We start from the raw sequence: 17000 nt of genomic DNA on the forward strand, positions 1-17000 counted from the left end.
TAATTATACGACGACTCCACATATTACCTCCCACTGAGCTCAAACAGGTTGTGTCACTAAGCCTAGGATCTGGCGTAACTCTCCCAGAGTTATGTCCCTTCCCTTTCCTTCATCTGGGGGAAATTACAGACTAGGGCAAATTATCTTAGTACCATGAGTCACTGTCTATGTACTAAGGTCAGTACCAGCCCTGCCATGTGATAGTGGAGGTTACTGAATACCTCTAGGGGGCAGCAAGGCCAGGATCCCAGGAGTAGAGGAGTAGCAGGGCCAGCCAAATGTCAGTAACCTATCATTGTCTTTCCCTCCCTCAGTCTTCCATTATGAAAGGTACCATGCTCCCTGCTCCTCACCTACACATACTTACTCATACAAAGGGGAAATCTAAGTTACTGTCATAGGATTCACATAACTTCAACTGTGACCCCACTAAACATCCGTGCTATTTCAAGAGGTTTTCAAAAATAAGACTCTCTGGCCAGGCATAGTGGCTCTCTCCTGTAATCCCAGCACTTTGGGAAGCCAAGGCGGCTGGATCACTTAATGTCAGGAGTTCAAGACCAGCCTGGCCAACATGGCGAAACCCCATCTCTACTAAAAATACAAAAATTAGCTGGATGTGGTGACAAGCATCTGTAATCCCAGCTACTCGGGAGGCTGAGACAGGAGAATCACTTGAACCCAGGAGGCAGAGGTTTGCAGTGAGCCGAGATCATACTGCACTCCAGCCTGAGCGACAGAGTGAGACTCTACCTTAAGGAAAAAAAAAAAAAAAAACAAAAACCAAAAAACCAAAAAAACAAAACTCTCAAAAGGCCTCAAATTTGAGTCTTAGCATTGTCTTTCTTTTTTGTTGTTGTTGAGACAGAGTCTCCCTCTATCTCCAGGCTGGAGTGCAGTGCTGCGATCTTGGCTCACTGCAACTTCCACCTCCTGGGTTTAAGCGATTCTCCTGCCTCAGCCTCCTGAGTAGCGGGAATTACAGGCGCCCACCACCATGCCCAGCTACTTTTTGTATTTCAAGTAGAGACAGGGTTTCACCATGTTGGCCAGGATGGTCTCAATCTTCTGACCTCATGCTCTGTTCACCTCGGCCTCCCAAAGTGCTGGGATTATAGGCGTAAGCCACCACACCTGGCCAGCATTGTCTCTTATTAGCTGTGTGACCTGGGTAAGTCATTCTTCAGTTATATAAAAAAAAGTTCTGGCTGGGCATAGTGGCTCATGCCTGTAATCCCAGCACTTTGGGAGGCCAAGGTAGGCAGACTGCTTGAGTCCAGGAGTTCTAGACCATCCTGGGCAACATGGCAAAACCTCAACTCTGTAAGAAATACACAATTAGCCAGGCATGATGGTGTACACCTGTAGTCCCAGCTGATTGGGAGGTTGAGGTGGGAGGATCACTTGAGCCCAGAAGGTCAAAGCTGCAGTAGGTCAGTGATATCATCGCCGCACTCCAGCCTGGGTGACAGAGCAAAACCCTGTCTCAAAACGGGCCAGGTGTGGCAGCTCATGCCTGTAATCCCAATGCTTCAGGAGGCCAAGGAGGTGGGTGGGAATCACTTGAGGCCAAGAGTTCAAGACCAGCATGGGAAACATAGCCAGCCCTTGTCTTTAAAAAAAATTTAAAAAATTAGCCGGGCATCATGGTGCATATCTGTACTCCTAGCTCAGCCTACTTGGAAGGCTGAGGCAGGAGGATCACTTGAGCCCAGCAGTTCAAGGATGCCATGAGCTACAATTGTGCCACTGCACTCCAGCCTGGGCGACAGAGCAAGACTCCATCTCCAAATGGGCCAGGTGTGGTAGCTCATGCCTGTAATCCCACCACTTTGGGAGGCCGAGACAGGCGGATCACGAGGTCAGGAGATGGAGACCATCCCGGCTCACACAGTGAAACTCCGTCTCTACTAAAAATGCAAAAAAAATTATCCGGGCGTGGTGGCGGGCGCCAGTAGTTCCAGCTACTCGGGAGGCTGAGGCAGGAGAATGGTGTGAACCCAGGAGGCAGAGCTTGCAGTGAGCCGAGATCACGCCACTGCACTACAGCTTGGGCGACAGAGTGAGACTCTGTCTCGGAGAAAAAAAAAAAAAATCACAGAATACCGGGGTTTGCAGGGGACTCGTTCAAAGTCACATAGCAAGTCAGAGGTAGGCATGTGTTCCAGGGAGAGGAAATCAAGAGTTAGTTATCCAGACTCAACTCTGAAACGCTTGAGGGGTTCATGTTCCACTTCTAAGTGGCAGCCCAGGCACTACTGTACTACTACTTCCATTCCCTGCTGAGGATTCGCAGGTTCTTTATCTATGGGCAGCCCTGAAAGCTGCCAAGGCTCCTAATGCATAAGTAACACACTGGAATGAGAGACAAAGTAGAACAAAAAGATCTGTGTTTGCGGTCAGCTGATAATTGTGATTTTTTTTTTGGTGAGATGAAGTCTCCTCTGTCGCCCAGGCTGGAGTGCAGTGGTGAGATCTCGGCTCACTGCAACCTCCGCCTCCCAGGTTCAAGCGATTCTCCTGCCTCAGCCTCTGGAGTAGCTGGGACTACAGGCGCGCAACACCATGCCCAGCTAATTTTTTTTTTAAGTAGAAACAGGGTTTCATGATATTGGCCAGGCTGGTCTTGAACTCCCGACCAGATGATCTGCCTGCCTCGGCCTCCCAAAGTGCTGGGATTACAGGCATGAGCCACTGGGCCCGCGCCCAATACTTGTAATCGTAAGGCACATCATTCTAAGCTTGGCTTATCTTTCAAATGGGCAAAATGGGCATCACACCAACTGTTCAACTTATCTCAAGGGGTTATCAGAAAATTGATACAAAAACACAGCCGGGCACAGTGGCTCACACCTGTAATCCCAGCACTTTGTGAGGCCAAGGTGGGTGAATAGTGAGGTCAGGAGTTCAAGACCAGCCTGGCCAACATGGTGAAACTCCATCTCTGAATACAAAAAATTAGCTGGGTGTGGTGGTGGGCGCCTGTAATCCCAGCTACTCAGGAGGCTGAGGCAGGAGAATCACTTGAACCAGGGAGGCGGAAGTTGCACTCTAGCCCAGGCAACAGAGTGAGTCTCCGTCTCAAAAAAATAAAAGCTTGCCAGCTGAAGTTCAGAATCAGCAGAAGTGTTGCTTCTTACCAGAAGGTATGGGGCTTCAAGTGTGCTACTTTTTGTGACACATGATTAAAAGTCATGGAACATTCAAAAACATAAACAGAAACATCAGGACATAGGCACGAATGTTGCCCCACAAAGTTCAACAATGCCACCTTTGTTTAAGGAGTACCTGGAACACCTCTCCTGGAACTGTCTGTAAAACTAGTTTAAAAGGCACTTAAGATCAACAATCATGTCCTATCTAGTTCCACCCTGTTTCTTTGACTAAACAGTGTTATTACTTGACAATGACTTTGGGCCATTTCTATAATACAACCTCCCCATGAAAATGTGTGATGAAAAAAGGCACATCTAAAACTGCAAAAGGAATTCCCAAATGATTCTAATGATTCTCCACACCATCCCTGTGGTCAATTTAACAGATTAACTTCTGTCATGAAGCCTTCTTTGGACAAAGATCACACTATTTTGATGCAGAAATTGTTTTCAAACTAGGGACCCTATTGACATTTACATGGATTAAAAGAAGAAACAGGTTGCTGTAATTACTAACCCTAAACTCCTCTGATTTGAAAGTTCTGGTGTACAGCCCAAAGGGGGCAGACAAGAAACTTAAGAGTCTAAAAGGGGTGACAGGGGCTTACGTACTTCTGTTTCTTTGATCCTTTATGAGTTTTCTCTGTTTTCTCAGCTGACCTTTCCCTCGAGTGGCTGGAGTCTCGGGAATCCACTGATTCTCTCGATTTACCTCGTTTAAGATCTCTCTCCTTATGTTTTTTACGACGTTCAATATCAAGGCGGAGATCAACAGGATCATCTTTGTATTTTCCCTCAGCCTATCAAAAGATAAGTCAAAATTAAGGTTTCTGGGATTGAGAGCCATCAACTCAACCATCCCACAAACTGTGGTTTTTACTCCAATGGAGGGGTGCAGAGGAAGCACTGGGAAATGTGAGGCATCTCACCCAACCTTGGAAGGGATGCAGGATGTCCCACAGAAGTTACTCCATAAGGATCCCTCACAGAACCCAAGCCAGTTCTCCAAAACAATGATGCTGGCCTTCTGAAAATGCTATGCATTGATCTCACTTTGTTTCTTTTCTGGCCCAGTAATGACTCTGGCTAGTTTAGAAGTTGAGAAGGCTGGCCGGGGGCAGTGGCTCACGCCTGTAACTCCAGAACTTTGGGAGGCTGAGGCAGGCAGATCACTTCAGGAGTTCGAGACCAGCAAGGGCAACAACCAAAACCCTGTTCTCTACTAAAAATACAAAAATCAGCCAAGCAAGGTGGCATGTGCCTGTAATCCCAGCTACTAGGGAGGCTAAAGCAGAAGAATCGCTTAAACCCAGGAGGTGGAGGTTGCAGTGAGCCGGAGATCGCACCACTGCACTCCATCCTGGCCAGTAGAGCGAGACTCTCTCTCTCTCAAATAAATAAATAAATAAAATAAAATAAAATAAAATAAAATAAAATAAAATAAAATAAAAATGTTGAGAAGGCTAAAATTAGCTCTGGAAAAGTAGGTGGTTGGGCTGGCTCAGGCTTAGCCACCACTGAGAGTAGAAATGCTCACCTTCCCCTACCTATACTGTAGTATCCATGCATGGCTTATCCTCCAGTTGGAATTATCTCTGAGTACTGAGTCCAAAGAGGGACAATGGAAGACTTAAGCAGCCTTCAAAGCCCTGAGTTATGCTGAGAAATTTCTCTAGAAAGGGAATATTAAAAACTATAGGGAATTCATAAATTGGTATTACCAGGTGAAAGGAAAGGGAAGGAAAGGGGAAGGGGAAGGGGAAGTGGGAAAGAAAGAAAGAAAAAGGAAGGGAGGGAGGAAGGGAAGAAAGGAGGAGGGAAGGAAGGAAAAAACTTCTCTGCTAGCTTCCTAAGCAGTACAGCTACGAAGGTATGTTTTGCAGCAGCAACAGCACACCTGCCCAGACCACTGTAGCAAAGGCTTTCAACAATTCTTGAGAAACTCAGTGGGGGCAAAGATGCATGGTAGTTCCAGGACATCCCACACTAGATTTGTCTCATGGAGGTAACTCAGGGAGGAAGAAATGAGCAGTTCACTCTGCATTAACAATTTATATACATGAACTACTAAACTTAAAAAAATTAAGTTTAACAGCAGGAGTGGCAGAAAGTAGGTTTATAGTTTTTTTGTTTTTTTTTGTTTTTTTTGAGACAAAGTTTCGCTATTGTTGCCCTGGCTGGAGTGCAGTGGCGCAATCTCGGATCACTGCAACCTCCACCTTCTGGGTTCAAGTGATTCTCCTGCCTCAGCCTCCCAGGTAGCTGGGATTACAGGTATGCACTACCACACCCGGCTAATTTTGTATTTTTAGTAGAGACGGGGTTTCACCATGTAGGTCAGGCTGGTCTCAAACTCCTGACCTCAGGTGATCCGCCCACCTCAGCCTCCCTAAGTGCTGGGATTACAGGTTTGAGCCACCTTGCCCGGCCGTTTATTGTTTTATCACTTAATTTGTTTCCTAACAGAGGGAACTGGGCCTCTGCATCCTCCAATGAGCAAAAAAAGACAAAAAGACAAATGCAACACTGCTCCCAGGGGTTGGCTTTTTAGGGCATGGAGGATAAGATATCTTCTGATCTTTTAAAGAAAACCTTGGGTTTTACATGGCTAGTGCCAAGCTGGAGAAGGGGTACTCGGAGGAGGAAAGAGGGGTGGGAGAGAAGAGAGACTGCCCAAGAGCGCCTCTCATCACATTCAACCAACAAGACAAATTTTTTTTTAGAAAAGGTTTCAGCAGCATTGGAATAACCATCTGTAATTTTAAATGTCAACTGTATATGTGAATGAAGATCAATAAATACTAAGATTTTTTAAAGCCCAATTTAGTTATTTCACAGTAAAAAATTGTATACAAGCTTTAACTTCTTAATAACAGTGTTTACGTGCACATCACTGCAAATGTAGCTGGGCCATCAAAGTAATGTTTAACAGTAATTGACAGATGATAGATATGGTACAATGTTAGGAAAAAAAACTGGACCAGCTGTTTAAAAACAGTCTACTTAAGTTAAGACATGAATATTTCACTCTTCTCTGACATGCATGTCTTTCTGAAATCATGGTTGGAAATAGTGCATGTATACAGTTGATTTGATAATACTTACAAGCAGAAAAATATCACAAAAAGTTTCTTCTCTCATCATGGGCACTTGTTCCAAAACTCCTCTCTTTTTTTTCTCAAGCTCACCTCAATAGACTTTGGGGTCATTTACCATATTCTAACCACTTCACAAAGGTTGTTGATACATTTAATAAAAATTAACCCTTTGTAGTTCATTTTTAGAATTATGCCCATCCTTAAAAGAAAAACACAAACTTAAGTAGAGAGTAATTTAAACAAACACATTTCTGTCAAGTTCATGCCCAACGCACTCATTTTGTTGGAATTACTGATCAAATCAACAGTTCACCTTGTAGCCAGGTTCCCGGGGACTTTTCATTTCATCATGAGCCAAACCATGTTTTCTGAATGTACTGGGGGAAATGTCTATTCTCCTAAAATTGAAAATACAAAACAATATAGTATTCCATTGTGTGAACATGATACTGGTAATATTCTAGCTCCTAAGTTGGGTAACAGATTCACAGGCATTATTTTTCCTTATGTTTCATGACTTATATATGTATTACTTTTACTCTTTACTTACATACTTATACTGTCCCGTAGGCATACACACACACACACACACAGAGTCCCAGGTTCCCAAAGTGTGACACAAGTTAGAGGTTTTTGTTCTCTCCCGGTTTTGCTACACACAGAAAGATGGACTCACCCACAGCCTTAAAGGTAAGGCCAACTTTATTTCTAGTCCCTATCCACTGAACTGACTCCCACAACCAAATGGAATAGTCTTTAAACCTGCTGGGCTTTAAAATTCTTTGAGACAATCCTACAAGCTACCGCCTCTAGCCCCCAGGCAAATTCTTCCAAAGGAATCCAACTACCATGATTTAATCCATGACTGAACTACCATGAAATATTAATATATGGGTTTGCCTAAACAAATTAGCATTAGGCCGGGCACAGTGGCTCATGCCTGTAATCCCAGCACTTTGGGAGGCTGAGGCGGGCAGGTCACCTGAGGTTGGGAATTCGAGACCAGACTGGCCAACATGGTGAAACCCTGTCTCTATTAAAAATATAAAAATTAGCTGGGCATGGTGGCGCACGTCTGTAATCCCAGGTACTTGGGAGGCTGAGGCATGAGAATTGCTTGAACCTGGGAGGCAGAGGTTGCAGGGAGCCTGGTTGTACTCCAGCCTCGGTGGCAGAGCAAGACTCTACCTCAAAAAAAAGTAAAGAAAAGAAAAGAAACTAGCATTTACTCTACCTACTCACAGTAATTTCAGGCTAACATTTGCCAGCTCCCAGTAATACAGGAGTTAATCTATGTCAAGAGAGCTGTTTTCCTCAGGCCCAATGTGAGAGACTGTTGTCCCAAAGCATGTCCTGTACACTCTAAAATATAAATGCCTATAGCTCTCTTAGAGTCTGAAGGATGTTACCGTAAATTTTGTATTAAAGGTGCATTAGCAGCAGAATTTAAAACGGTGAGTTTAATGTCTGGTACAAAGTCTTTTATTACAACCTCCAGTATAAGGCCAAGGTCCTTACCTGTGTATCTCTGGGCTTTTCTTGTTTTTGGCTGCCTCCTGCTCAGTTCCTCTCTTTAGGTATTTAGTAAAGCGTTCATGTAATGTCATTCCTGAGGACCCAAAGTGATGCTCTGTTGGGATTAAAAGAAACACAGTATGTTACCAAAGGCAGACACAATGTTTTAACTCTTTTGCAGGAACCGGTAACCACAGAGATGCAACTAAAGTAGTTAGATCCACACAACAAATACACTGAGAAGAGGAAGGAAAAATGGCTGGTTCAAACAGTCCCATATTGGGCATTAGATTTCCACTGTAGCTCCCATGTCTTAGGACAGAGAAGCTTGAAGCTTATTCTCCTCAGAAACACAGCACCAACTCTTGCTTGAGTTTATATTCAGATGGAACCTGCCAACTGGCCCAACCCAGCTTCTCCATCACTTCTCTTAGCCATTCCCTAACCTGCCCAACTCCATTTGCCCAGGGGGATGACAGAATACTTTGGGGGAAGAAATTCACACCACAAGGTCCGTAAGAGATCACTTAGAGGAGAGAAGACAGAGATGCTAGAAAAGTCATTTTGCTATTGGCTTTAATCTGTTCTCTTGGTCACAGGTTACCAGCATTTCAAAATGCTAAGCTCTGCAATTAAAACATGGAAACTGCTTCCTGAACAGAATTTCCTTCAAGCCAGCCCCTAGCTTCAAAGGCCCTTTAGATGAGATACAGGGCCCCCCAAAACTCCTTATCCACCCACTCATCCTTCTTCTAAGTGTGGAACACCAGCCTGAAGCAGGCCAGGGTCTGGACTCACCTTTAACATGGTGAACAATGGTCACTATATGTTGGGCAAACAGTTCTGAGGGGCTACGCTGAGACTGAGCTGACTGTATGTGTTGGAAAATGGAACGAAACTCCTGTTCCTTTTTGTTGCTATGGACTAGATCTCGGCAAAGCTTGCGTTCCTGAGCCAATAAGCCACTGGGTCTGAAAAAGAAATACGGGGAGGCCCAATTAGAACATGATATACAGAAAGAACATTAAAACCATAAAAATATTTTTTTGAAGAGTTTTAAATCTATCCATAAACTTCTTTTCTTCCTACCGAAGTTGAAAGTAACCTCAATGCACTGTAACTATGGAAAAGGATATCCAAACTCTCTCTCTTCTTTTTTACTGGAATCTTCAAGTGGAGTGAAGTGTTAAACCTTAGTCACTGCTGGTTTTAACACATCCAACAAATGAGAAAGTATTTTAAAAGATCAACTACAGCTGGGTGCAGTGGTTCACACCTGTCATCTCAACACTTCGGGAGGCAGAGACAGGAGCATCACTTGAGCCCACGAGTTTGAGACTCCACCTCAATCAATCAATAAAAAGATCAGCTAGCATGACCAGCCAAGGCCTGATTCAGGGAGGTGATGTCATGAAGCGGCAGTGGGGTGTGGCTGGAATGCTGTTCCCATAGACTTCCAGCTGGCTGAGTAGTTTACACCAAGTAAAAAACCAGTTAGCCTTGGCCTCCCAACTCTTTCCTAAAGTTTAGGGGACAGGCGGTAGATGTATTGCCTTCCTTAACTCTAAAATTGTGGCCAGGCACAGTGGCTCATGCCTGTAATCCCAGCACTTTGGGAGGCTAAGGCACACAGATCACCTGGCTTCAGGGGTTCAAGACCAGCCTGGCCAACATGGTGTAACCCAGCCTCTACTAAAAATACAAAAATTAGCCAGGTGTGGTGGCAGGCGCGTGTAATCCCAGCTACTTGGGAGGCTGAGGCAGGAGAATCGCTTGAACCCGATAGGCAGAGGTTGCAGTGAGTTGACAGTGCACCGCTGCACTCCAGCCTGGGTGAGAGAGAGAGGTTCTGGGCCAGGTACGGTGGCTCACGCCTGTAATCCCAGCACTTTGGGAGGCCAAGGTGGGCGGATCACGAGGTCAGGAGATCGAGACCATCCTGGCTAACACGGTGAAACCCTGTCTCTACAAAAATACAAAAAATTAGCCAGGCGTGGAGGCAGACGCCTGTGGTCCCAGCTACTTGGGAGGCTGCGGCAGGAGAATGGCACGAACCTGGGAGGTGGAGCTTGTGGTAAGCGGAGATCGCACCACTGCACTCCAGCCTGGGTGAGAGCGAGACCTCCATCTCAAAAAAAAAAAAAAAAAAGAAAAAGAAAAGGAGAGAGAGAGAGAGACTGTCTCAAAAATAAAATAAAATACAAATAAAACTGCTACGTTATCTGATGGGGAAGGGCTATACTATAGACTTCGGTGACCCAGCTAGGAACGAAGAAGTGGATCCAGGATGGCTTCACAGGCAAAGCTATGTTAAACACAAGAAACAGTATTGGACTTGGGGGTGTAGTGATGAACAGAGAGTGAGCCAGTCACTAAGGACTGAAGAGATACTTCATCACCCCAGGGATACTGTCCCCCTCAAAGCACACAATCACTCCGTGACACATACTCTCTAGTGAACACAGGTGGACATGAAAGTATCATCACTGAAGCTTAAGACAGCAGGGGGAACACAACAGAATGTCCCCAGGGAGAAGGGCTAGGAGACACCACTTAGGCCACTAAAGCACTGAGGATTAAGAAGAAGCACATCTCACCGTGCAAGGTCCTCATCAAAAGAGTCCATCCGGACATTGACCTGTGCCTCTCGAGTAATGGAAAAGGAAGACTTCCCCGTGGGAAAATCTCCTTTCACTCCCAGCTTGTCTCGGCTCTCAGAGGTCTTTCTTGGGGGAGGTGATGAGCTTTTCTCCTGGACTGCTTTGTAAGCAGTCACTCGGAAATTCTTCTCAGGCACAAAGCCCCTGTGCCCACCTTCGGTTCTCTTGCCCCGATCCTCCTTTTTGGATCTCTCTGGGAAAGACTCCTCCTCCAGCTCCTCTGTTTTCCTCTGCTTTTCCTTCCCTGGAGGTGCATATACCAGGCCCTCCCATTTGCCTGACTTCTCCTCCTCCTGGTTTTTGTTTGCACCTATGACTTTCGACATATATTTGGGTTCATCATCAAACTCAGATTCCTTCCTTCCCTTAGCTTTGTCCTTATCTTGATCATCCATCTCCTCCTTGTGGAAGTCAGCCATCTTCTTCTCAAAGTCATCTCGGAGCTTATACCTTTTGGGAGACTGACTGCCCCGAAAAGGCTTCTCGGAATCAGTTTTGGGAGCAAAAGAATCAGATTTCATTTTTCCATCACCCAAGCCTGTGTCAGAGAAGCTCCCTTTCTCTTTTATTTTTTCTTTATCGGTATTTGTTTGTTTCTGTTCCTTATCTTTTCCATTCTCTGTCTTCTGCTCTTCTAGATACCTAGTTATAAAAACACAAGAGAGACACACAAGAGGCTTCTTAAGCAACTTGCTCTAAAATAGTGCCTTACTGTTTTTGGTTTTGATTCTCTGAAAAAATATGTCTTATGGATTTCAGTATTAACAAAGGACTTTCTACGTGGTTACTTCCTAGTAATTTCTGAAAAACTACCATTCACAGTTCTATGAACTTGGCAATTAAGAGAAAAATACATGATCCATGGAGTTGTGTCTTACAAAAGCAACCAAAGAGAACAGCAAAAGTTATTTTTAGAATACTAAAAAACAAAAACAAAAACCTACTTACCTGTAATGTGATCTAGGGCAAAAAATAACTAAGGTCTTACCCAACCTTCACTCAGTCACTTAAAATCTGCTTTCAGCAAAGTTAACATAGAACACCTTGGACTGTTTTGCTTTTATACAACTCACATTTGGAAATACAAGTCTAAAAAGAGACTTCAAATTTGCTTCAAGTCACCTAGAAGATCTAAATATGAAATATACTGTGAACACAAATAAAAACAAAATACATGTTAATGGGGGAGAGGGTGACAGCAGCAAAAATCATCATTCTCTTTCTTATGGAAAAACAGAGCTCATGCTGAATTCTTCTAAAGATTCACAGTCCTGGCATGGAACAAAACTTATGCTTTAAAATAGACTTACTTGGGAGCTAGACTATGAGGACCCAAAGGCATAAGAATGATACAATGAACTTTGGGAACTCAGGGAGAAGGATGGGAGAGGGCAAGAGATTAAAAAACTACACACTGGGTACAGTGTACACTGCTCGGGTGATGGGTGCACCAAAACCTCAGAAATCACCACTAACAAACTTATCCATGTAACCAAACACCACTTATTCCCCCAAAAACCTACTGAAATAAAAATGTAAATAAATAAAACAGATTTACTGAAGCCAAGTACAGATTCAAAACGTCTCATCTGTACCATTAATGCAGAAAGCCTAATAATCAAGTCAAAGTTGTATTAATACAGCCAAGAAGAATCAAGGGATCAAAAAATATGCTAAATACGATAAAAGAGAAAAAAAAAAGGGAAACCACTTGCTGGGTTAGTCCCTCTTGACCACAACCTGGTCCCAATGCAACTTCCCTGTAACTTCTCTGCCATCCCAATCCATCCAACCATACAAACAAAGATTCATGTTCCAACTCACCGTGTCCCCCAGGGGAGAAAGACGGAAGCACTGTCATGTCCTCTCCTAACACGCAGCCGTGTTGGCTTCTACTGGGACATACACCCACCTTGTGGTTTTAAAACAAGGCCTTCCTGGACTAAGCCTTGGCCTTTCCCATTCTGCCCAGTCTCCTCAACTGGAGGATATTGAGGGTGCAGCTCTTCACCATGATAGGCTGATGCAGATCGAACATAGTAGATGGTGGGTGCTACAGGGTCTAAGAGCTCCAATGGCCATTCATTTTGGCAAAGACCATACTTTTTTTTGATAGCTGACCCACAAATCTCTACTGTTCTTTGGCTTACATTGGTAGAATCCAAGGCAAATTTTAAATGTGAAAACATCATTGCAGAGTAGTCTAAAGAAAGTTTATGCTGCAATACAAATTCAGGAAGGTAGGAAAGCTAGAGTTAACCTAAAGGTTTCCTTGGGTGATGCTTTTAATGTTTACTAATGAAAAGTCTAGGAAATAGGGATTACCTTTTACCATTAATCAGAGCTCTAACTTAGATCACATTACAATTAAACTGCCAGCTAGTGAGATAAAAACACAACCAGGCAGGGGAAATGAGATACTTGCCTCTTTGTATAGGCTGCTCCTCCTGAAGCAGCACTCTCCTCCTTCTGAGATGAGCCATATGTGGAGCCAGTGGATGGTGGACTTTTACCCACAGGGCTCTTTTTGGATGGACTCAGGGACCCAGAACCATGGTCGAACTGACCTTGGTGTGTCCCAGACTGATACCCAGCACCACTTGGCAGAGCTGAGCCCATCTGGGATGTGCTGGAAAGTGGAGGACTAGGTTTTGGCACGGGGCTAGGACGGGGTGACCGCCGCCTCACCACCACAGACTGGAGGGGGCTTTTGAGAGCTGGGCTTCGCTCCCGAGGACTCAGCTCAGAAACTGCTGAGGCCCGTGATGCAGAACCAGTGCCGTAGGTGGCATCTGGCCATGGCTTCGAGCTCTCAGATGCTTTTGTATCTTGAGAGGTGCCTCCAGAGAATGTCTGATCCTTGGCCTCATCTCCCTGGTTATCTCCGGCAGCCTGAGATGGCCGGCTATCCTTGGAAGAGGACTTTTTCTCCTTTGCAGACTTGCGCTTAGAAGATTCAACTCGGCTATGGTTGGAGGAAGAACGGGAGGATGAGGAGCGCCTTGACCGGTCAGAAGACGACTTATCAGAGTTTCTAGAATGGCTCCTGGACCTTGGTGAAGGGGACCTTCTCTTTGGGGACCGGGATCTTGAACGGCCTCGACGAGGACTGTATGCTTGCCGGTAATTCTGCCAATTTGAGCGGTAGTTTCCATAGCCTCCTCGGTTATACTGGCCCCATGGATAAAAGCCTCTGTTGCGCCCACGGAAATAATAGGGCCTTCTATAGCCTCTGTTGTGACCTCGGAAATCCCGATTCTGATATACTCTTGGGTGGTTTCTTTCTCTGTTATGAGCTGGAGAATATGATCTGGAACGAGACCTAGAACTGGAATGGAAAGGAAAGAGACAAATGTTTGAATTTTTGACACAAGTGTTTTTATTCAAGAAAAATCTGTTCTGAAATCCCTGCCCTTATGTGTCACTCACTTTCAGTTTTGTTTTCAAAGCAAGGGCACAAATATTTAATCCCACTACGTATGGCCCTTACTAAGTACAAAAACATGGGTAAGAATCATTTGAACAACTGAAACACAGGTCACTTCATATTGCAGCACATTTAAAATGGAGGAGTACTTCTACAGTGACTGAGAAACTATCAACATTTTCTTAAGGTAGTCAACTACACAAAGACCATTTTAATATACCATAATAATAGCTTACAGTTTCACAGGCACAGGGATTTTAACAGGGCTGCAGGTCATTGGAAATGAGAGAAAAACTGCAAGCTGCGGTACCTAGACAGGTACTCTGACCCCTACCCACACTGTGGCAACACTTCACACCCTGTCCTAGTCAGCTCTCCGTTTTGTGCATGACGAATTTCTTAAGATACCACTAAGGCTTGGGATCGTAAAAGTGTAGTTACAACACGTATACACCAAAGAAAACTTGGAGAATGCATCTGCTCAAAGCTTAAAAGAACTTACTAAAATCACATAAACAAAACATACAGTATTGTTTTTTTAAATTGGGGACCTGGAAATGGTCTCACTACTTAGGCCATATTTCTGTGGCTGAGTACATGATCTTACATAGGTGCCACAAGAGGGCACTATCTGACCATAAGGTACCCAAGGACACATGAAGTTAGCAAAGAGGAACTAAAAAACCCCCCACCACCCCGGTGTGCACAGAAGGCTAGTGTTGTGTTCTTCTCCAGTTAACAATATAGAACTCTGGTAGAGCAAGGTGAATTTCCAGAACCACAGGCACTTGATAGTAACCTAACTTGGTAAAAAAAAAAAAAACTGTTCATTCCTGAGCATCAGGCTTGTCAACGATGAGGAACTTTGTTTCCATCAAAAAGCCAAAAATTACGTATGTTGGTGTAAAAATCCACTGGGGTTCTTGGATCCACTTTTTCCATCTACTATGATATAGATCATTAACATTAAAAAATTACTCCTAAGCAGCTGGCTAGAAATAAGTAAAATTTACTAGAAAACTATTTCAAATAGTATTTTCTTTACATATAGAATAAAAACTCTTCAGTTAATCAGCAAGCCTTCTCATATCTGACTGGTAACAGATGCGTTTTTGTTTTTCCAAATAACTCTATTTAACAAATATACCAGTTTTTTCAGGATTTAACAACTAAACAAAACAGTATTTTTAAGAAGAAAGTACATTCAATTTAACCTAAAGATAAAGTGGGATTGGTTTTCCACTATTTATTGCCCGCTGTCCTCAGGATTTTTTATCTACACCATGAATAAGAGCAACTGGCAAAGATATATCTTACTGCTGGCTGTTATTGTAATTAAGTACAATTAAAAAAAAAAAAACTTACCTTCCACACTTTTCATTTGAAAACAGTAACAATATAAGAAAAGAAGGGAGAGGCAGATGCAGATTACGAAAGTGAGTATGACCCGATTAAAGGGCTATGCTTGAGGTAGGTGATCCACCACCAGCACTAAGGAGGGTTTAATTCATGTTCCCATCCTCATAGGCTACTGCTGCTTCTGTTACCAATTACTAGTGAGGGCCCTGGGCATACTGCATCCAAAACTCGCAGTCATTGCACAGATGCAGGAAAATGAGTCTCTGCAGATTGCAAATGAAGTTATTTAAGAGATGTCACTTAAAAGGATACAGTCTGTGAAATACAAGGAAATAATCAATTTTCTCCAATTCTGTAGAACTCAGCAGTTAGTTAATTTAAAGGCATGGTTTCTCAAACTCTCTGGATAGATACTTTCCTTGCAGGAGAGGGAAAACAAAAGAAAAAACCATGAAACAGATAGGCCAGAAATAAAAACTGAACATCCAGTGGCATATTTATCTGTTTCTAAAAAACAGAGACGTCAGACTACAATCAAGTATAAAAGCATACTTTCTAGTGGAGAAATTCCTCCAGAACAAGTCTCTTCTAGGTACATGATAGCATGTTAAAGTATCTCTAGACCTACCCCAGCACATAGTGCCTTCCTAAAATATTTTTTCCTCATTTGCCAAGTCAGTGAGCAACTGCCAAATGATTTGCAGAACAAGGAGAAAAGAACTGCCCAGAATTCCAGCTGTCATAAATACTTCAGAGTTAGTTAACATTTTTCAATTCAATTCAATTTTGTCTCTCAGTTTTGGTTGCATAGAGGCTATGCAACCAAAACTGAGTAATTGGTAAATAAGTGGTAAATAATTGAACCCATTATTTAGTTTCTTCTAGTTACCAGATTAAATTTTAAAAAGGTATCTTTCATAACCAAATGAGCTAAAACTGAGGTTTAAACTCCCTAAATCAAGATTCTGGGTACAGGGTAGGAGTTACTAAGAGTCTTGCTTGTCCCATGGCTTTAAAAGCAATTTCCTGAGGTAGATAAATTTAGGGTTTCCCTTTTCAATATCTATGCATACCTACTTTTTCAGGATGGCTTCTCACAGACTTCATTTAACATCTACCTTGTTTTTGTTAAATGGTAAAAAACAAAACCACCAATCCTTTGTTTAATAGACCCCTTAGAAGTACTATAGGGCTCTGGAAATCATCAAGAGTAAAAGTTTAATCACTGACTTCTGAGGTTTATTTTAAATTTCATAATCAATTCATCTAAGACAAAAATTCTAGATACTCATCTGAAATAAACAGCAGGGGTTCCAAGTGTCAAACATGACAAATCATCTCCTTGCTAATATACTTCTGAGAAAAAGAATGAAAATGTTCAAAGATTCCCCTTTATTAAGTATTTAAATACACCAATATTTCCCAAACTCACATAAAGAAACTTGTATCTACTGAAAGCTTCTTATCTATCCACAAAAGAAAGTTAAAACACTTTTAAAGAATGAAAAAACCAACTCACAACACACACCAAGAGAGGAAAGACGCTGGAGGTTTGGCATCCTATTCCAAGACATAATTAAAATAGGGAAATCCACCTGAAGGTGTGAAAACTGACTGAATTAGGGAATATTGGCAATAAATTCAAAAGAAGTGTTCTTATGTTTAGTGAGATAAAATGATGTTTTCAACAGTGATTTTTAAGAAGTTTTAAGATACATTTACTAAATAGATGCAGCTTGTTAGTAATTGGCACACTGTATACAAATGACTCCTGGTTAAGTTTCTA

General features: G+C 43.1%; 1 protein-coding gene across 10 annotated transcripts in view; it reads right to left on the reverse strand.

Annotated features, from left to right (window-relative positions):
• Window positions 1–17000, reverse strand: part of THRAP3 (thyroid hormone receptor associated protein 3) — a 105471-nt gene that overhangs the window by 5037 nt on the left and 83434 nt on the right. For 8 of the 10 annotated variants that reach the window (XM_077993234.1, XM_015135110.3, XM_077993244.1 and 5 more), the window contains 6 exon segments: window positions 12854–13756; window positions 10366–11070; window positions 8567–8739; window positions 7772–7883; window positions 6567–6651; window positions 3768–3955 (listed from right to left, as the gene is read on the reverse strand). In XM_077993234.1, coding sequence (XP_077849360.1) covers window positions 3768–3955; window positions 6567–6651; window positions 7772–7883; window positions 8567–8739; window positions 10366–11070; window positions 12854–13756 — 2166 coding nt within the window. 10 annotated transcript variants of the gene reach the window in all.

The sequence above is a fragment of the Macaca mulatta genome, chromosome 1 (genome assembly GCF_049350105.2).
Source record: "Macaca mulatta isolate MMU2019108-1 chromosome 1, T2T-MMU8v2.0, whole genome shotgun sequence".
Taxonomy (NCBI): Eukaryota; Metazoa; Chordata; class Mammalia; order Primates; family Cercopithecidae; genus Macaca; species Macaca mulatta.